The following is an 18501-nucleotide window of genomic DNA, read 5'->3' as shown; positions in this document are numbered from 1 at the left end:
GGGTCCTGCGTCGGTTGCTGTCTCCTCTTCCATGACGTCAGGTCGTCAGGGGTATAAAACGTGCAGCCGACACCATTTTATTCAGTCTTTCTTGCCGCACGGTGCCCGAAGCAGAAGCAGTTTGCAAGTGCCGGTTGGCCGACTACTGAAATTTTCGCATTCGAGTTTCAGAACCGAAGTCTTCAACTAAAGCTAAGTACCCCATTGAGGAAACTTTTTCTTGCTCCTTACCGATGTCAGTAAAAGTTAATAATTGCATTACTTGTGGGAAGCAAATACCTCATAAGGATTTTCATTTGTACTGTATTCCTTGCCTAGGCCCAGATCATAACATGCCTTGCTGTCGGTTTTGTGCTAGATTTAACAAACGCACTATTAAGCGTCGGTATATTTTTGCTTCAAAATATTTTCGATCCAGATTTAATTACTCTGAAATGTCGTCGGTTAGCAATCCAACTACCGGAGTTCACAAAAAATGCAAAGAAAAAGACAGAGACAGACCGTTGAGATCCAAAACCGACAACAAAGCTTCTCCTAAGCCAGTCGCCGGTTCGCCGGTACTCGGTGAGGCACTTTCGCAGCCCCTGAGTCGCAGGCCTCTACCGAGACCCATGCGGAGTCCGGTATGCCGCAAGATTCTAAAGAGTATTGAACCCGCAGATTTCTCTCCCATGGATGGGTCCAAAGCCGCTCAGCAGGCACCGACTTCTGAGGGTGTTTTCAGGCCTCAACATTTTTATATAAAACCAACGCCTGCTTCAAAAACAAGATCAAAAACATCTAAGTTTAAAAAAACGATGCATGAGCCACGTGCTCAGGCCCCTATGCCTAAAAAACAGATTATCAAAATGGCTGAGGACTTAATTACCTTGATCAGGGGTTCCCAACCCCCCCCCCCTTGCTAAGAGGCCTAGGCAAGACACTGATTATGAATCTTCAGATCAGGTTTCCATTTCTTCTGATTCCTCTTCTGATCAGGAATTTTCTATTCCACCCTATGAGGATTCAGATGCAGAAGAATCCATCCCATCTGCATCTCCTTCTGAGGATTATTCTTTTGGAGAAACCTGCATACTTTAAGGGAACATTTTCATAGGGAGAGTCAGGATTTCTCTGAATCAAAAAAGAGGCTTAGGGATTTCCTTCTTCCTCAGCATAGGCCTTTGGCTATACCTCCTGTATTAGACATGGTTGATGTGTTTTCGGAATCAGGCATGGCTCCTGATTCCCTACCTCCTGCTCCTAGTAAGCCAGATAGGTATTACAGGGTTCCTGACTCCCACAAATTTCTATTCAAAAATCCTGCTGCTGATCCTGAGACCATCTCACAAGGTCCCAAAGGTGTAAAGGCTTCTACAGCCAAAAATCCTACCCCCTCTGATAGAGATTCCAGGGCGTTGGATAGATGGGGAAAGAAGGTTTATACATCTGCAACCTTGGCAATTAGGGCCTTAAACTCCCAGTTTCATATGCTTAAATATCAACAGCATGTTATGGGCTTATTGAAACAGAAAATAATGTTGATTTCTGATTGTGTGGAAAATAAAGAATTACAGGAATTATTGCATGCAGCAGAACAGGTTGGAAAGCAAATCCAGGCGCTCAAAAGGCTCTAGATACTAATCACAGGGTTCTTACAGGTCAAAGCAATGGGGTGCTTCCACCTCCAAATCTGGAGGAAACAAAGCACAACCCTACAGTAAGCAGTCTCAATGACTTCCCTCTAACTTCACCAAGCACTTAGTTTTTGGCAGCCCCCTTGGGGGGAAATTAGCACTTCATATCCAAAATTGGCAGTTAATTAGACAAGTGGGTATTAAACATAGTATCCCAGGGGTACAGATTTCATTTCCATACTTTGCCAATTCCAAACAGTTGGCCAGATCTGCCACAAAATCAATGGGCAGAGGCTCAGAAACAAGTTACGTCCCTCATGGATATGGGGGCTATTCAACCAGTACCAGAACAGGAAAAAGGACAAGGTTTTTATTCAAAACTGTTCCTGGTACCCAGAAAAGACCATGCCTGGCATCCTATACTGGACTTATTGATTTTTAACACGTTCCTGGACATTCCAAAATTCAAAATGCTGACTTTACGACAGCTACTGCCTATGCTGGGCTGGAATGCTTGGTTAGTGACTATAGACTTGAGGCATACCTGCATATCCCAGTAAAGGAATCGTGCAGAAGATACCTCTGCTTCAAGGCAGGTTTTTTGCATTACCAATTATCTGTACTGCCCTTTGGCTTATCTACTGTGCCCAGGGTCTTTACAAAGTGCCTGGCACCAGTAATTGCATTTTGCAGACAAAGAAGCATACAAATTTATCCTTACCTGGACGACTGTCTCATTGAAGCAGAGAACAAGGACATTCTTCTTCAACATCTGGCATTTGTAAAAAGGCTTCTAACATGCCTAGGGTACACAGTAAACGAAAAGAAATCGCAACTGATACCCTCTCAAATAATTACATTCCTGGGTGCAAGCTTGAATACAACTGCCCAGATGGCTTACCTTACGCCAGATAAAAAAAGGCAACTGACAACATACTTCAAACAGATGGCAACAAAAACCCAGTTATCTTCAAGACATTCTGCAGGCTTTGGGGTTTATAGCATCCTGCATTCTACTAATTCCATATGCAAGACTGCATATGAGGAAACTTCAATGGTACCTAAAAGGTTTATGGAGTCAACATTGTCACAGTCTGGAAACAATGATTCCTCTCATTCCCTGCCTACACCAGGAGTTTCTTTGGTGAGCAGAGACATGTCACCAAAACAAGGGACTGTCATTCACTCTACCCCCTGCCACCCAAACCCTAACTACAGACGCATTTCACACTGAGCTAATCGAAGGAAGGACACTGAGCAAACTCGGATCTATAATATATAACATTAAGTATTCTGTTTTTTGCTTATTTTGTTCGAGTTATTTATAGCACTTTGTGTACTGTATATTTTTCTAGCTAGCTTCACTGTGTTTGAGGTATTAACTAGAAATTGTCAACTTTTATTAAGCATCTGTTGGGTTGTTTGTGTCTGATAACTTTTTGCAGTTAAATGCTTTCTCTAGAGGCTCCTTTAGCTGTTTAAAACTTTCATTTAAAGGCTCACTGCTGCTTTTCTGCTGAGAGAAACATTTCTGTAGTTTGATTCTAAGTAGTTTGGATATTTGTAGCATTGTCCATGTTCAGGCTTTTATTTGGGCCTAGTGTTTGTGGAGGCTGTGTGTCTGAGCACATATTCAGGGACATCTTGGTTTAGCCAAAGCCATTTCAGTGAGAGAGAATTGTTTAAGGTCATTGGCTGACTGAGGTCACCTGGACTACAGCTTAGACTAAGCACCTCATTGGTTCTTTTGAGCTTTTTTTTTCTTAAAAGTTGTCTCTGGTTTCAACTTTCTGTTACCTAAGAAGTTAAGTTGTGAGTGTTTCTGCCATTTTACACTGAGCTAATCGAAGGAAGGACACTGAGCAAACTCGGATCTATAATATATATTATTAAGTATCCTGTTTTTTTGCTTATTTTGTTCGAGTTATTTATAGCACTACCCTATTGGCATGGTGTTCTTATAGTTGGTGGCTTTGCAGTTGCCCGTCCCTACTGTAAATTTGATCTGGGACCCTCCTCCCAGTCTAGTGTCATTACCTCATTCTACCCAATACAGGGAGAACATTTGAGAAGGCCAATCAGCTTAGTTTCTGCTACTCCTTTCTCTCTTTCCACTAAAAAAAAAAAATTCTAAGCTTGTTTCCTGCCTTTCCTGTGGGTAGTCTAATCTGGATATAGATTTGCTGTGTCCAGGACTATTTGTAGGCTTCTAGGCCCCCAAGCCTTTCCTGTGTTGGAGGGAAGCCTTCTAGCTTAATTTTGTTTCTTAGAACTAGCCAGTGTTTTGTTTCAGCACTCGTCTGTTTCTTTGAGCTCAGCACTTGTTCAGAACTTATTGTAAGCACTAAATAAGCTACAAGTTACTACAGCACTCAACTTTCCTCACTGTCTAGATGAAAACAGTTTCTAGTACTTAACAAATAAGCACCTATCCAGGCATGTCCAAGGGTCAGCTCCTGGTGTTTTCTCCTGTCTACCTGATGAATCTGGGCATCTTGGGGCAATGCAGTAATTGCCTCATGTACACAGACAACCCTCTCCTCCTACCACCCAACACTACAGCCTGTGAGAGATGCACTTATATAGCCAAACTGGAAGCAAAGGTCTCTTCACCCAAGACTGGACTAGACAGTCAAGAGGCGAAGGTAAACACTTGCACCACACCACACTCGGCACTTAGTCCCTCAAAACTTACACCACCAAAACACACACACACACAAACACAAAACACACACCTACATTCGCGGAGGCTCTCAGTAAAAACCTGCCCAAGCAACAGGAACCTCCAAAGCAGAAACACAAGCAAACTCCACTCCCCAACACAACCCAAATGACACATAGCCCACAAACTCAGTGTGCCACTCAACCACAGCCCATAAGGCATAACGTACCCAACACTCTAGTCATAGGTGACTCTATAGACAGGCACACTGATGTTCCACTCACCAGGCTAAACAAGGAGAAAGTTACTGTCAGCTGCCTGTTTGGTGCCAGGATCCACCACATAACACATGCACTCAGGTCACTCCACAACAAGTACAAATATAACTCTGTCATTGTCCATGTTGGTGTGAATGACCTGAGACATACCTCCTTAGACTACATGAAAAAGGGACATGGAGGAGCTGTCCGATCTTGTAGCCCAGGCAGGTATTACCCTAGCCCTGAGTAGCATCCTGCCATCACCCAGAATGATACCACAGAACAAGGACAAAATGATTGACTTCAACAATTGTCTAAGCTTCTGGTGTCATTCTAAGGGGATCCAGTATCTCTCTGCCTGGGATGACATGATCGACAGACCACGATGCTTGCCAGAGATGGCCTGCACCTGTCGCCCCTGGGATTCTGGATACTGGCTAAGGCTCTAGCCATCCCTATAGTGCCTTTTTTAGGCAAGGTTCAAATAACAAATTCACCACCCTAACAGGTACAGGCAAGAAGAATCTGAGGGTATTGCTACTCCGTGCTAGAAGTCTAAACCTCAAAATGCACTCACTCGAGGTACTCCTTAAAATGGAGAGCATCGACATCTGTGCAGTGACAGAGACCTGGTTCAAGGCTCCAGAGAGTACCCCTGCATTGCCAGGCTATAATTTATACCACAACTTTCGGCCACCTAACCTGGACCGAAACACTAAAGGCAGAGGCGTGTCCATATTCATTAAGGATATCCACACCTCCAGGCTAGTTGCTTAGCATAATGCATCCAAGATTATCCAAGTGCAACTAACTCTGGGCAAGACCGCAATCCAAATTGTAGCTTGCTACAGATTCCCCACCATGCCCCAGGATTCCCACTCCTCATTTCTTAATACACTGGAAAATATTAGGGTACAACCTAACACCCTAATAGTGGGCAATTTCAACTACCCTACCATTAACTGGGAAAACTACTCATGTACCAACTCTTGTGCTCAAAGTTTTTTGGAATTCATAAATTCCAGTGCTATGGATCAATTTATCCACACCCCCACCAGGGGCAGCCATATCCTAGACCTGGTTATTACCAACATGGGCAACCGGTGCTCCACACCAGAGGTCATTTCCTCGTTGGTCAGATCCGACCACAAGCTAATCACCCTAGACATCCACATCCCCCCCCCCAATTAGGGAAACCACAGTAAAAAATTTCTCCAAAGCCAACTTCACGCTTCTTAAGACAGAAGTGGCAAACTTCACGACACCCATGCTGACGGACAATAGAGGTATGACTGCTGAATCCTACACAAATGCACTTTATAAGCACTTACACGAGTGCATGGATCGTGCAATCCCTAACAGAACCAAGATGCTATCCTCCAAAAAAAGGAAGCCAATCTGGTGATCCCCTGCCATAAACAAACTGTACAACAGAAGAAAGAAACTGTTGCAAAAAAGAGTAAAATCCCATGATTGGAGAAACTCCCTGGTCAGCCTCAGTAAGAAACTGAGATCCCTCATAAAGTCCTCCAAAGCTAGTTATGAAAACAAAGTTGCCACTGACTCTAAAGACAACCACAAAGCATTCTATAGCTATGTCAAGAATCTCAATGGCAACACTCAGATATGCTCTGAGTTACAGCACAATGGCACTAAATAAACAGAACCAACTGATATTGCCAACATCCTGGCAGATAGGTTCAGTGCTAACTTTACCCCCCTGTCATCCCCTAAAGGGCCCATCTCTATACCAGAAGAATGCAAAGATGTTCATTGTGTTTCACTGCTGCAGTCATTACACATGGGTTATCCTGCCGTTAGGCGGTCCCACAGTTGGCCAGAGTTCCAAAGTCTTGGTCCGGTGTCGGTTGCTGTCGCTTCTTCCCTGACGTCAGTGCGCCAGGGGTATATAAGATGCAGCCGACTCCATTTTCTTCAGTCTTTCTTGCCGTGCGGTGCCCGAAGCAAAAGCAGTTCGCAAGTGCCGGTCGGCCAACTCCTGAGATTTTCGAATTCGAATTTCAGATCCGAAGTCTTCAATAAAGCTAAATACCCCGTTGGGGAAACTTTTTCTTGCCTCCGACCTATGTCAGTATAAGTTAATAATTGTATTTCTTGTGGGAAGCAAATACTTCATAAGGATTTCCATTCTTACTCTATTCCATGCCTAGGCCCAGACCACAACGTCACTAGTCGGTTTTGTGCTAGATTTAACAAGCGCACTATTAAATGTCAGTTTGATTTTGCACGACATTATTTTGGCTGAAGGTTCAATTATACCATGCCGTTGGAACAACCGACTGGAATACACAAAAAACGCAAAGACAAGGATAAGGACAGGCAACCGAGGTCCAAAACCGACGACAAAGCCACTTCCAGGCCAGTCGCTGGTGCTCAGTGAGGCGCTTTCGCAGCCCCTGACTCCTGCTGCCTCAGAGCCACAGGCCGCCTCCGACTCCCAAGTGGGAGACATCTAGGCCTCTGGAAACTCAAGGTATTGGACCTACGGAAACTATTCCCTCAGATGGGTCTGGAGCCGCTGAGCAGGCATCGGCTTCTGAGGGTGTCTTCAGACCTTCACAGCTTGCATTCAAAACAACGGCCAAGTCAAAAACTCCATTAAAGTCAAAGAAACAAGTACAGCATTCTCCTGGACAGGCTTCCATGCCTAAGAAACAGATGCTCAAAATGGCCAAAGACCTAATTACTCTGATCAGGGGTTCCCATCCCCCTCCTGATAAAAGGCCTAGGCAGGATACAGACTATGATTCCTCTGACCAGGTTTCCATTTCCTCTGATTCCTCTTCAGACCAGGGATATTATTTACCCCCCTATGAGGACTCTGATGCTGAAGAATCTATTCCTTCAGCCTCTCCTCCTGAGGATTACTCTTTTGGGGAAACTTTACATACCATGAGGGAGCATTTCCATTGGAAGAGCCAGGATTATTCAGAATCCAAGAAAAGGCTCAGATTTTCTGTTATTGCCTCAGCACAGGCCCCTGGCTATTCCGCCTGTGTTGGATATTGTGGATGATGTGTCCTCTGAATCTAGTTTAACCCCTGATTCTTTGCCCCCAGCTCCAGTCAAGCCAGACAGGTACTACAAAGTCCCTGACTCTCACAAATTTCTTTATAAAAACCCTGCTGCAGACCCAGAAACTATTTCCCAGGGTCCCAAAGGCTTCCACTGCAAAAAAAAACAGTCCCCTTTGACAGGGATTCCAGAGCATTCGATAGATGGGGGAAGAAAGTTTACACTCCTGCAACACTAGCAGTAAGGGCTTTAAATTGCCAGTTCCACATGCTTAAATGCCAACAATATTTAATGCCTTTTCTAAAACAAAAAATGCCTACAAGCTTAGAAGGTCCTGAACATAAGGAAATGCAGGACTTACTGTATGCCGCTGAACAAGTGGGAAACATACTCTGCAATGTGGTTTTGATTCATTAGAGGCGTCTTGTAGAGCCACAGTTACAGGATCTGTGATAAGAAGGCATGCATGGTTAAAAGAACAAAGTTTACCTGATCATGTTAAGGCAAAATTATTTGATGCTCCTTTACAGCATGTTATCTTGTTTGGTGTTAAGGCTGAAGAGGTATTAAAGAAAATGGAGAATAAAGCAAAATCTATGCAGACAGTAAAGGATTTCTTACAGGTACAGCCTCCTAGATTTAGCAGAAATTGGCCTTCTAAAAATTGGTCCTTTCCAGTGTCAGACAGACCACAAAGAGGCAGATACAGATGCCCAAGAGCCCAATGCTCTTACAGACCTCGACAGTGGGGTGCTTCAACCCAAAAAGGAGGCGAAGACAAGTTACAGCCATTCAGGAAACAGTCTCAATGACTTCGCCTTTCAAATGCCAAACCCTCACCTTTTGGCAGCTCCCTTAGGGGGGAAACTAGCACTTTTTCAACAAAACTGGCATATAATCACCCAAGACAAATGGGTGCTGAATATTGTGTCTCAGGGTTACAGATTCCATTTTCACACTCTACCAAGGCCAAAAGGAATGCCAAACCTGCCTCAAAATCAATGGGCAGAGGCACAAAAACGAATTACAGCTCTCATGGACATGAGAGCTATTCAAAAAGTACCAGAACAGGAACAAGGACATGGTTTTTATTCAAGACTTTTCTTGGTCCCCAGAAAGGACAAAGCCTAGAGACCCATACTGGACCTTTCGATTCTGAGCACATACCTGGATATACCAAAATTCAAAATGCTGACACTACAGCAACTTCTTCCCATGCTGGGCAAGAAGGCTTGGCTTGTTACTTTGGACCTCAGAGGCATACCTGCATGTCCCAATCAGACAAAATTGCAGAAGATACCTCAGATTCTTAGCTGGCACAAAGCATTACCAATTCTCTGCACTGCCCTTTGGATTATCTACTGTGCCCAGGGTCTTTACAAAGTGCCTGGCACCAGTAATTGCATTTTGCAGACAAAAAGGAATTCAGATATATCCTTACTTGGATGACTGCCTTATTCAAGCAGAAAGCAAGGACATTCTGCTACATCTGGCACTTGTAAAAAGATTACTAATGGGCCTAGGGTACACAATAAATGAAAATAAGTCTAAACTAGTGCCCTCACAAGAGATAATATTCCTGGGTGCAAGCTTAAATACAACTGCCCAGATGGTTTATCTCACGCCAGACGAGCAAAGGCAACTGACTCAGTATTTTCATTTGATGGCAACAAAGACCCAACTCCCTGCAAGAAAAATTCTGCAGGCCTTGGGGTTCATGGCATCCTGCATACTACTAATTCCATATGCCAGACTGCAGATGAGGAAGTTACAGTGGTATCTGAAAAGTGTATGGACTCAACACTGCCACAGTTTCGAAGCAATAATACCACTCATTCCCTGCCTCAGCAGGAGTTTCAATGGTGGGCACAGGCATGTCACCACAACAAGGGGCAGCCTTTTACTTTACCCACAGCCAGGCAGACAGTAACAACAGATGCATCAGATTACGCCTGAGGAGCACACATTGCAGGACAATGTATCCAGGGCAAGTGGACCACAGACCAAATGCATCTCCACTTCAATCAAAAAGAGATGCTAGCTGTACAAAATGCCCTGACAGCTTTCAAGGACCTTCTGCATCCAGGACAATTGCTACTAAAGATGGACAACACCACAGTTATGTGGTACATAAACAAGCAAGGGGGCACACATTCCTACCCCCTATGCAGACAAGCAATAACTTTGTGGAACACAGCACTGACCTATCAAGTTCATCTGTAAGCACAATTCCTGCCAGGAAAGAAAAATACACTGGCAGATGACTTGAGCAGAAACATCATGGATCCGCAAGAGTGGAAATTAAATCCACAAGTATTCAGCATGATAACTCAGAAATGGGGAAGCCCAGACAGATCTCTCTGCCTCCCCTCTGAACTGCCAACTACAGAAATTCTGCACAAGGACTTACCACACACAAGCATGGAAAGTGGACGCTCTCTCATTCAGTTGGAAAACTAAAAGTTTATGCCTTCCCACCACTGCCTCTCCTTGCAAAGGTACTTCTAAAAGCCAGACTAGAGAGGCCACAAATGATCCTGATTGCTCCGGACTGGCCACACCAGCACTGGTACCCAATATTAAGGAACATGGCTCAAGGCCCAGCATGGATTTTACCTCAAATACCTCATCTTCTGACTCAGCAAAACAATCCGATCCTGTACAGCCAGCTCAAAACCTTAAATCTGGCTGCATGGCAGATTTCTTAACCAAACAGTCAACACTCCTCTCTAAAGCTGTTATGGATGTCATTTTGGAGGCCAGGAGGCCCAGCACCAGGAAATCTTAGTCAGAAAAGTGGAAAAGATTCTGCGCCTGGAACCAGGCTCAAGGCCTTGACCCTCTTGTCCCAAATATTCCTCAGATATTACAATACTTAACTGAGATGCTGGACAAAGGCCTTTCCTTTTCATCTATTAAGATCCACGCCTCTGCTGTTTCAGCTCATTACAACATGGATCCTCCTATTTTCTCTCACCCATTACTAAGACAATACCTCAGAGGGGCTAAAAACATAAGACCGCCCTGGAGAGCACCAACACCAACTTGGGGACCTAAACTTTGTTTTGGAAAAGCTTACTTTACCACCTTTTGAGACTATTTCAGCAGAATTAAAATTTTTGTCATGGAAAACTGCTCTGCTGCTGGCAATAACTTCAGCACGAAGAGTCTCAGAGTTACAGGCACTAATGGCAGTGGAACCTTTCATCATTTTCCATGAAGACAGGGTTTCCTTAAGAACAAACCTTACATTTATGCCAAAGGTGGTATCCAGCGTGGCTCTTAACCAAACCATTCACTTGCCAACTTTTTATCCAAATCCCCAGAATAAAGGGGAGAGACTTCTTCACTCATTGGACATACACAGGCAGTTATGTTTCTACTTGGACAAAACAAAAGCTTTCAGGAAACCTGAGCAACTTTTTGTATCATATGCTGCAGGATCACAGGGAAAGGCTATTTCAAAACAGACCATTTCAAAGTCGATAGGACACTCTATCTGTTTCTGCTACACACAACATGGAAAAACTGTGCCTAGTAACATTAGGCCTCATTCTTCCAGGGCGACAGCCACTTCAGCGGCCTTTCTTAGAGGAGTACCAACCAAGGATATTTTGGAAGCTGCAATTTGGAGTTCAGTGCACACCTTTACCAAGCATTATCACTTACCTCTATACTCCAAATCCAGAGCTGGCTTTGCCACTGCAGTTCTGCAGGGCCTCTTAGCCACTCCTAATCCTATATAGACCCAGCCACCCAACCTCAGCTTTGGGATTCAATCCAAGTGTAATGACTGCAGCAGTGAAACATGATGAACATAGTACAGTTTTGTACCTACGATAAATGTAGATGTTCGAGTGTATTCACTGCTGCAGTCCAGGTTACCCTCCCTCCAACCTCCCTTTCTTAGCTGGGACTTGTCTATACCTCTCTATCCTGTACAACCTATGTGGTGTATTTGCTTGTAGCTAAAGGTATTCTTTCTTATTTTTTATGTGTGTTATTAGCAATATGTATTGCCTACCTATTTGGGGGCACCTGATGTCTGGGGCAAGAAAAACTGAAGAAAGTGGCATTGGCTGCAACTTATATACCCCCGGCGCACTGACATCAGGGAAGAAGCAACAGCAACCGACGCCGGACCAAGACTTTGGAACTCTGGCTGACTGCAGGATAACCCAAGTGTAATGACTGCAGCAGTGAATACACTTGAACATCTACATTTATGGTAGGTACAAAACTGTACTTTCCTGTAATCATGGCTGCACAGGTAAAAAAACACACTATCCAAAGCCAAGAACACAGCATCCATGGGTCCCGACGACATCCCAGGCTGTGTTCTACATGAACTACAGAACGAACTGGCACCCCACCTAAGTACCATGTTCAATCATAGCCTCACCTCAGGCTATGTGCCCACTGAATGGCACACAACAGTTATCCCACTCCACAAAGGGGGAGCCACCACAGACCCCGGAAACTACTGCCCCATTAGCCTAACGAGCCTGGTCTGCAAGGCTATGGAACATATCATCGTGGAACTTATAAACAATGACATTGGTGATCTGCCTTTTACAAAACCGAACTGGGTGGGGTCCTGAGTTTGGAGATTGTCTCCTAAACCTGATAGACTTCTTTGAAGCAGTCATCAAAGTTGTAGATGAGGGTAAGGTGGTTCACACAGCCTATCTAGATCTCGCCAATGCTTTTGACACCATCCCCCACTCTGGAATTATAGATAAACTCACTAAACTAGGTATAAATCCCTATGTCACAAGATGGGTTGCCAACTGGTTCACTGACGGAACCCACACTGTGAAAGTAGCAGACTCCAAATCCAACTTCAGACCAGTGACAAGTGGAGTACCACACGGTTCAGTTCTGGGTCCTCTCCTGTTTGGTATCTACTTCTCTGAAGTACAGGCCAACACAGAAGGTCTTTGGCTAACGAAGTTTGCAGATTACTGCAAACTAGGAGCCATAATCAAAACTCCAAAAGATGTCGACATCCTACAAAAGGGCCTCGCTGAGACAGATGCCTGGTGCCAAAGCCATGGCCACAAGCTCAGTGCCAAAAAGTGCATTGTCATCCTTTTTGGTAAAAACTCAGAACTCATAGGTTCATAGGTTTATACTAGGCTATCTGCCCTAAGGCATTTATAAGCCTAGCCCAAATTATTGTGGCTTACACCACCCCTTATATGAAAAAATACTGTGCCCATTATTTTGTTGTGCCTCTGTCCAGCAGTGACACAGAGATGATTCCTGGGGTAAACCTACGATCTCCCATCCACAGGTCTAGATTTCTCTTGAACAGAGTCAGCGAGGTGCTCTGCCTCACATGGACCGGGATTTTATTCCACAGCATAGGGAGTCTCTGAGTGATAAATCTATCCCTCCAGCACGTCCTATTTATATCCGTGCTAAGGTTTAAGTCGCTTGCTCTAGTGGTTTTGGTGGATTTGGATTTTTGAGGTGGAGCATGTCCATTAATTCGGTTGGACATGGCCTTGTATGTCAGGCACATGTCACCTCTGAGCAGACGGTATGCGACTGAATAGAGCTGGAGTTTCTTCAATCTGGCAGCATATGACAGATTTTGGAGTCCTTTATCCTTTTGGTGAGGAACTTTGGGTCTCTCAATTGCTGCAGATGTCGGGTGAGATACATCCAATGGGGCATTGTACTCGATCATTGGTCTGATAAGTGAAGAGTACAGGGGAACAATGACCTCACTAGATCTGGATGTGAATCCCTTCATGATCAGGTGGGCAATGTAGAAGGTCTTTCTAACCACTTTAGCAATGTGAGTGTCAAAAGAAAGGCCACTGTCAACCTGGGTCCCCAGGTCCCTGATAACCTCTTCTGTGCTTAGTGGATTGCCACCTATATGGTAGCTTGGGGTTACCTTGTTTTTCCAAGGTATGACTATACATTTTTTGGCGTTTAACTTCAGGCCATGGCTCTGGCACCAGCTATCTATTTCCGTGAGTCCCTTCTGAAGGATATCCGTGTCCGATGCACTTTCCACTATGGCGCCCAGTTTGCAGTCGTCTGCAAACTTTGTCAGCAAAGTCCTCCCATGTTGGCCTGTACTTCTGAGAAGTAGATGCCAAACAATAGGGGGCCAAGGACCGAACCCTGTGGGACACCACTTGTGACCGGCTTGGAGTCTGACACAGCCAGCAACTCTAACCCTGTGGGTTCTGTCCTAAGGCAGGTTGGCAACCCACCTTGTGACATATGGGTTTACATTTAAGCTGGTAAGTTTTTCTACAATACCAGTGGGGTATTGTGTCAAAAAGCCTTTGCAAGGTCAAGGTAGGCTGTATGGACTGCCTTTCCCTCATCAATGGCCTTGGTGACTGTTTCGAAGAAGTCAACCAAGTTCAAAAGGCATGATCTTCCCTTGACAAAGCCAAACTGGGTCGGGTCCAATGTCTGCAAGTCCCCTATATCTTTGTTTATGAGCTCCATTATGATCCTCTCCATAGCTTTGCAGACTAGACTTGTTAAGCTTATGGGGCGGTAATTACCAGGGTCCGTAGAGGCGCCGCCTTTGTGGAGTGGGACCACTCTACCACATAGGCGGTAATCTACTTAATCTACTTAACACCAAAAGTGTGATAAGAGACCTTTGGACACAGGTGAACAGTAGTCTTTCCTTTGATAATCACATCGCCACAGTAGTCAGTAAATCCTTCTACGTGGCACACCATCACAAAAGGTTTCTCATCCAGGAAAAAAGAGGTCATTGTTCCCCTCTACTCGTCACTCATTAGACCCATTATGTAGAGTACATTGCCCCTTTTGGTATCTACCTCACAAGACATCTACAACAACTGGAAAGGCCACAGAAATACCTCACAAAGAGGATTACCGGCCTCAAACAGATGCCCTATGCAGACCGTCTCAAAAAACTGCAGCTTTACTCCGTTGCATATCGCCTACTCTGAGGCGATCTCTGCCTAACACACAAAGCTATGTCAAACCCAGAGCTTTTAGACATGCTCCACTTAAAGAAATCCCAATCCCTATGAGCTACACGCTCTAGGGACCTAAACCTTGTCACCACAGTAAACGGAACATGCTGGAGGGGATAGATTCTTGTCCCAGAGACTTCCCATACTCTGGAACAAACTACCTATCTATGTCAAACAAAGCTCCTCATTAGCACTTTTCAAGAAAAATCTTGATGATTGGATGGGAGATAGGAAATTCACCCCGGGGATCACTTCTGTGGCTCTGCTCGACAGTGGCACAGGAAAATAATTTTCTTGGGTGGCGAAAGCCAGGGTACCTTTGGCTAGGCTTATATAGGCCCTAGGGCCAGTAGCCTAGTACCTACCTATGAACCTAATCAGACTATGCTTGGGGGGGCCCACATGGCAGGGAGATGCATTCAGTGCATATGGAGCCCAAAACAAATGCATCTGCATGTCAACCAGAAAGAGATGCTAGCTGTTCAGAATGCTCTGACAGCCTTCAAGGACTTACTTCATCCAGGACAACTATTGATAAAGATGGAAAACACCACGGTTATGTGGTACATAAACAAGCAGGGGGGTACACATTCTTACCCCCTTTGCAGACTAGCCATGGCATTGTGGAACACAGCCTTGACTTACCAAGTACATCTTCAAGCTCAGTTCCTGCCAGGAAAACAAAATACTCTGGCAGACGACCTAAGCAGAAGTCTTATGGACTCGCACAAGTGGAAACTGGATCCACAAATCTTCAGCATGGTAACAGAAATGGGGGAGCCCAGACAAATATCTATTTGCCTCTCCCCAAAATTATCAACTGGACAAATTCTGCACAAGGACTTATTACAGACAAGCATGGAAAGTGGATGCCCTATCCTTCATTTGGAAAAACGTATCTGTCTATGCCTTTTCCCCCTGCCTCTTCTCTCCAAGGTCTTACTAAAGGTCAGACAGGAAAAAACAAAAATTATTCTAATTGTTCTGGACTGGCCTCGCCAGCAGTGGTACCCAATTCTAAGAAATATGTCTCAACTCCCTCCTTGGTACTTGCCTCAAATACCTCATCTACTGTCTCAGCAGAACAATCAAATTCTGCACACTCTGCTCCAAACTCTGAACCTTGCAGCATGGTTGATCATTTAATTATTCAAACACCACCTTTCAGTAAATCTGTGATGGGTGTCGTTTTGGAAGCCAGAAGGCCTAGTACTAGAAAATCTTATGCTGATAAATGGAAGAGATTCTGTGCTTGGAACCAAGCACAAGGAACGGACACAGCTAAACCAAATATCCCTCAGATTTTACAATACTTGACTGAGATGCTTGACAAGGGCCTATCTTTTTCTTCAATAAAAATCCATGCCTCTGCCATCTCAGCTCAGTACAACACGGAGCCTCCTATTTTTTCTCATCCTCTGCTAAAACAGTATCTTAGAGGGGCCAAAACTTTAAGGCCTCCCAGAAGATCACCATTTCCTGCATGGGACCTCAATTTTGTGCTGGAAAAACTCACCCTGCCTCCTTTTGAACCAGCAGCTACAGCGGATATAAAATTTTTATCTTGGAAAACAGTTTTCCTTTTGGCAATCACTTCAGCAAGAAGGGTTTCAGAACTATAGGCTCTCATGGCTGTGGAGCCTTTTATTACATTTTACCCGGACAGGGTGTCCCTCAGGACCAATCCTTCCTTTATGAATAAGGTGGTATCCAGTGTGGCTCTTAACCAAACTATTCACCTGCCAACATTTTACCCAAATCCGCAGAACAAGGAAGAGTGGATTCTGCATTCATTGGACGTACACAGACAACTAAGATTCTACTTAAACAGGACCAAATCTCTAAGAAAGTCTGAGCAACAACTGGTGGTACTTGCTTCAGGATCAAAGGGGAAGGCTATATCAAAGCAGACTATTTCTGAGTGGATAAGCCACTACATTCATTTCTGCTACTTGCACCATGGTAAACCTGTGCCCAAGGGAATCGGGTCACATTCCACCAGGGCTGCCTGTACCTCAGCAGCCTTTCTCAGAGGAGTTCCAGACAAAGACATTCTAGAAGCTGCTACTTGGAGCTCTGTTCATACCTTCACAAAGCATTATCATTTGCCTCTCTTCTCCAAATCCAGAGCAGGCTTTTCCACTGCAGTTCTTCAGGGCCTTATAGCTGCTCTTAATGCTATTTAGTTCTCTCCTCCCATCCATAGCTTTGGGATTCTACCCAAATGTATTGACTGCAACAGTGAAACACGAAGAACATAGTACAGTTGTGTACACTTACCATAAATGTAGATGTTCAAGTGTATTCACTGTTGCAGTCCTGGTTCCCCCCCCCCCTCCATCCCCCATATACCATCTTCCCCTAGAGGGACATAAGCTTCCCACAGTGGCTTTTAGCCACCAGGACCACTTTTCCTTATTTCCTTGTGCTTCTGATGGGTTAGGGCAAGAAAACCTGATGTAATGATGTTGGCTGCCTTGCTTTATAGCACTGTCGACCTGACGTCAGACAACAGGTGACTGCAGCCGACGCAAAAAAAATTGACTCTGGTATTTGGGCTGGCTGAAGGCTACTACAGCAGGGATAACCTACAGGTGATGACTGCAACAGTGAATACACTCGAACATCTACATTTATGATAAGTGTACACACCTGTACTTTTTAAAGTCACTGAGCTACATGGATCAATGAACTGTTTAGTTTCTGGTCTCACAAAATTAGTATGCTTTTGTTTGTGCAAATTCACCATTATTTTGTGTGTATGTATGTATATGTGTGAGTGTGTATGTATGTATATATGTATGTATGTATGTATATATATATATATATATATATATATATATGTGTATGTGTGTGTACACCCCCCCTATGTATACGCACACATAAAACGATGAGATACAAGTTGTCAAAAAGGCAGTATGTCGAATAGAGTAAAAAAATTAGGTTATCAAATGTACCATCTTTTTTTCCTATGTGATATTGCAATAAAGTGCATGCTGATTTGGGAATTTGCCCTTTTCCCCACTGTAGAGTTATCTTGCGGTTGGTATATACAATATCACTAGCATGGGGTGTACAGATGGCATGGGGAAAACAATGGTTTTCTTTTTTTCCTTTGTTTTTAAGGCTGCTGTTCGACCAGTCATGTTTGATCAGTTTTGGCTTGATTTTTTTTTTTTTTTTGGCATTTCAATATATGGACATGCACGCACTGACGTGTGTATCATAAAAATATAATGCTGTATCGTATAAGATTGTTTCTACCACAGTATTTTAGAGACTAACATAACATTTTGTCTGACCAATTATATTAAAAAGCATGGAAGTAACTGCCTCTTTTCTTGTCTCCTGTAGGGAAGCTGACAAAAGCAAAACGCCTAATTGTAAATGAAGGCAGTTCTATCACCAGTATATCTGCACGATCGTGGATCAGTAGAGAAGCTCGTGACCCTTCCCTTCTTGTTAATGCTTGCATCAATAAGTTGCTGCTTTACAGGTAAATAACACAACTGTTGTTGTGCAAGTGAAGGCTGGTTGAACGTTGCTCTCTGTAAGTGTTAAGGACCTTTGTATTATAGTGGGAGTAACATAAGCATATAACTGTCTAATATGCTTGGAAGTGGGATCAAAATTTGAGCAGTGTGAGTAAGCCTTGTACTGACCAAAGGTGGAAAGCATCAAGGTGAGGTTTATTATGAGCCTCTTAATTCATTATTTAATATAAACCAGGCCAGTAAATAAGGCATGTTATGCCCCTTCTTTTTGCTACTGGAAATTTAGCCAGAGGTGGATGTTATTGAGCATCTTGGTAACTGTCTTTCCCAGGAGGTGGCAGTGGTAAATACTGTGTGTACTGAACTCTAACAATGCCTAGGTACAGGTAGAGCATGCTGATTATAGGAGGGGTGTAGAGGGCATAACTACCTTTAACAACACCATGTGCT

At 44.1% G+C, this 18501-nt stretch overlaps 1 protein-coding gene across 2 annotated transcripts in view; it reads left to right on the top strand.

The window, feature by feature from the left end:
• Positions 1–18057, top strand: part of WDR13 (WD repeat domain 13) — a 790180-nt gene extending 772123 nt beyond the window's left edge. For both annotated transcript variants that reach the window (XM_044080309.1, XM_044080310.1), the window contains exon 8: positions 17912–18057. In XM_044080309.1, the coding sequence (XP_043936244.1) occupies positions 17912–18057 (146 nt within the window). The remainder of the gene's footprint in view (positions 1–17911) is intronic.
• The last annotated feature ends 444 nt before the right edge of the window (positions 18058–18501 follow it).

Source organism: Protopterus annectens, chromosome 8.part0, assembly GCF_019279795.1.
Source record: "Protopterus annectens isolate FY-2018-M chromosome 8.part0, PAN1.0, whole genome shotgun sequence".
NCBI classification, from domain to species: Eukaryota; Metazoa; Chordata; order Ceratodontiformes; family Protopteridae; genus Protopterus; species Protopterus annectens.
Note: the sequence above shows the minus strand (reverse complement) of the source record. Positions and strands in the feature narration are given on the sequence as shown.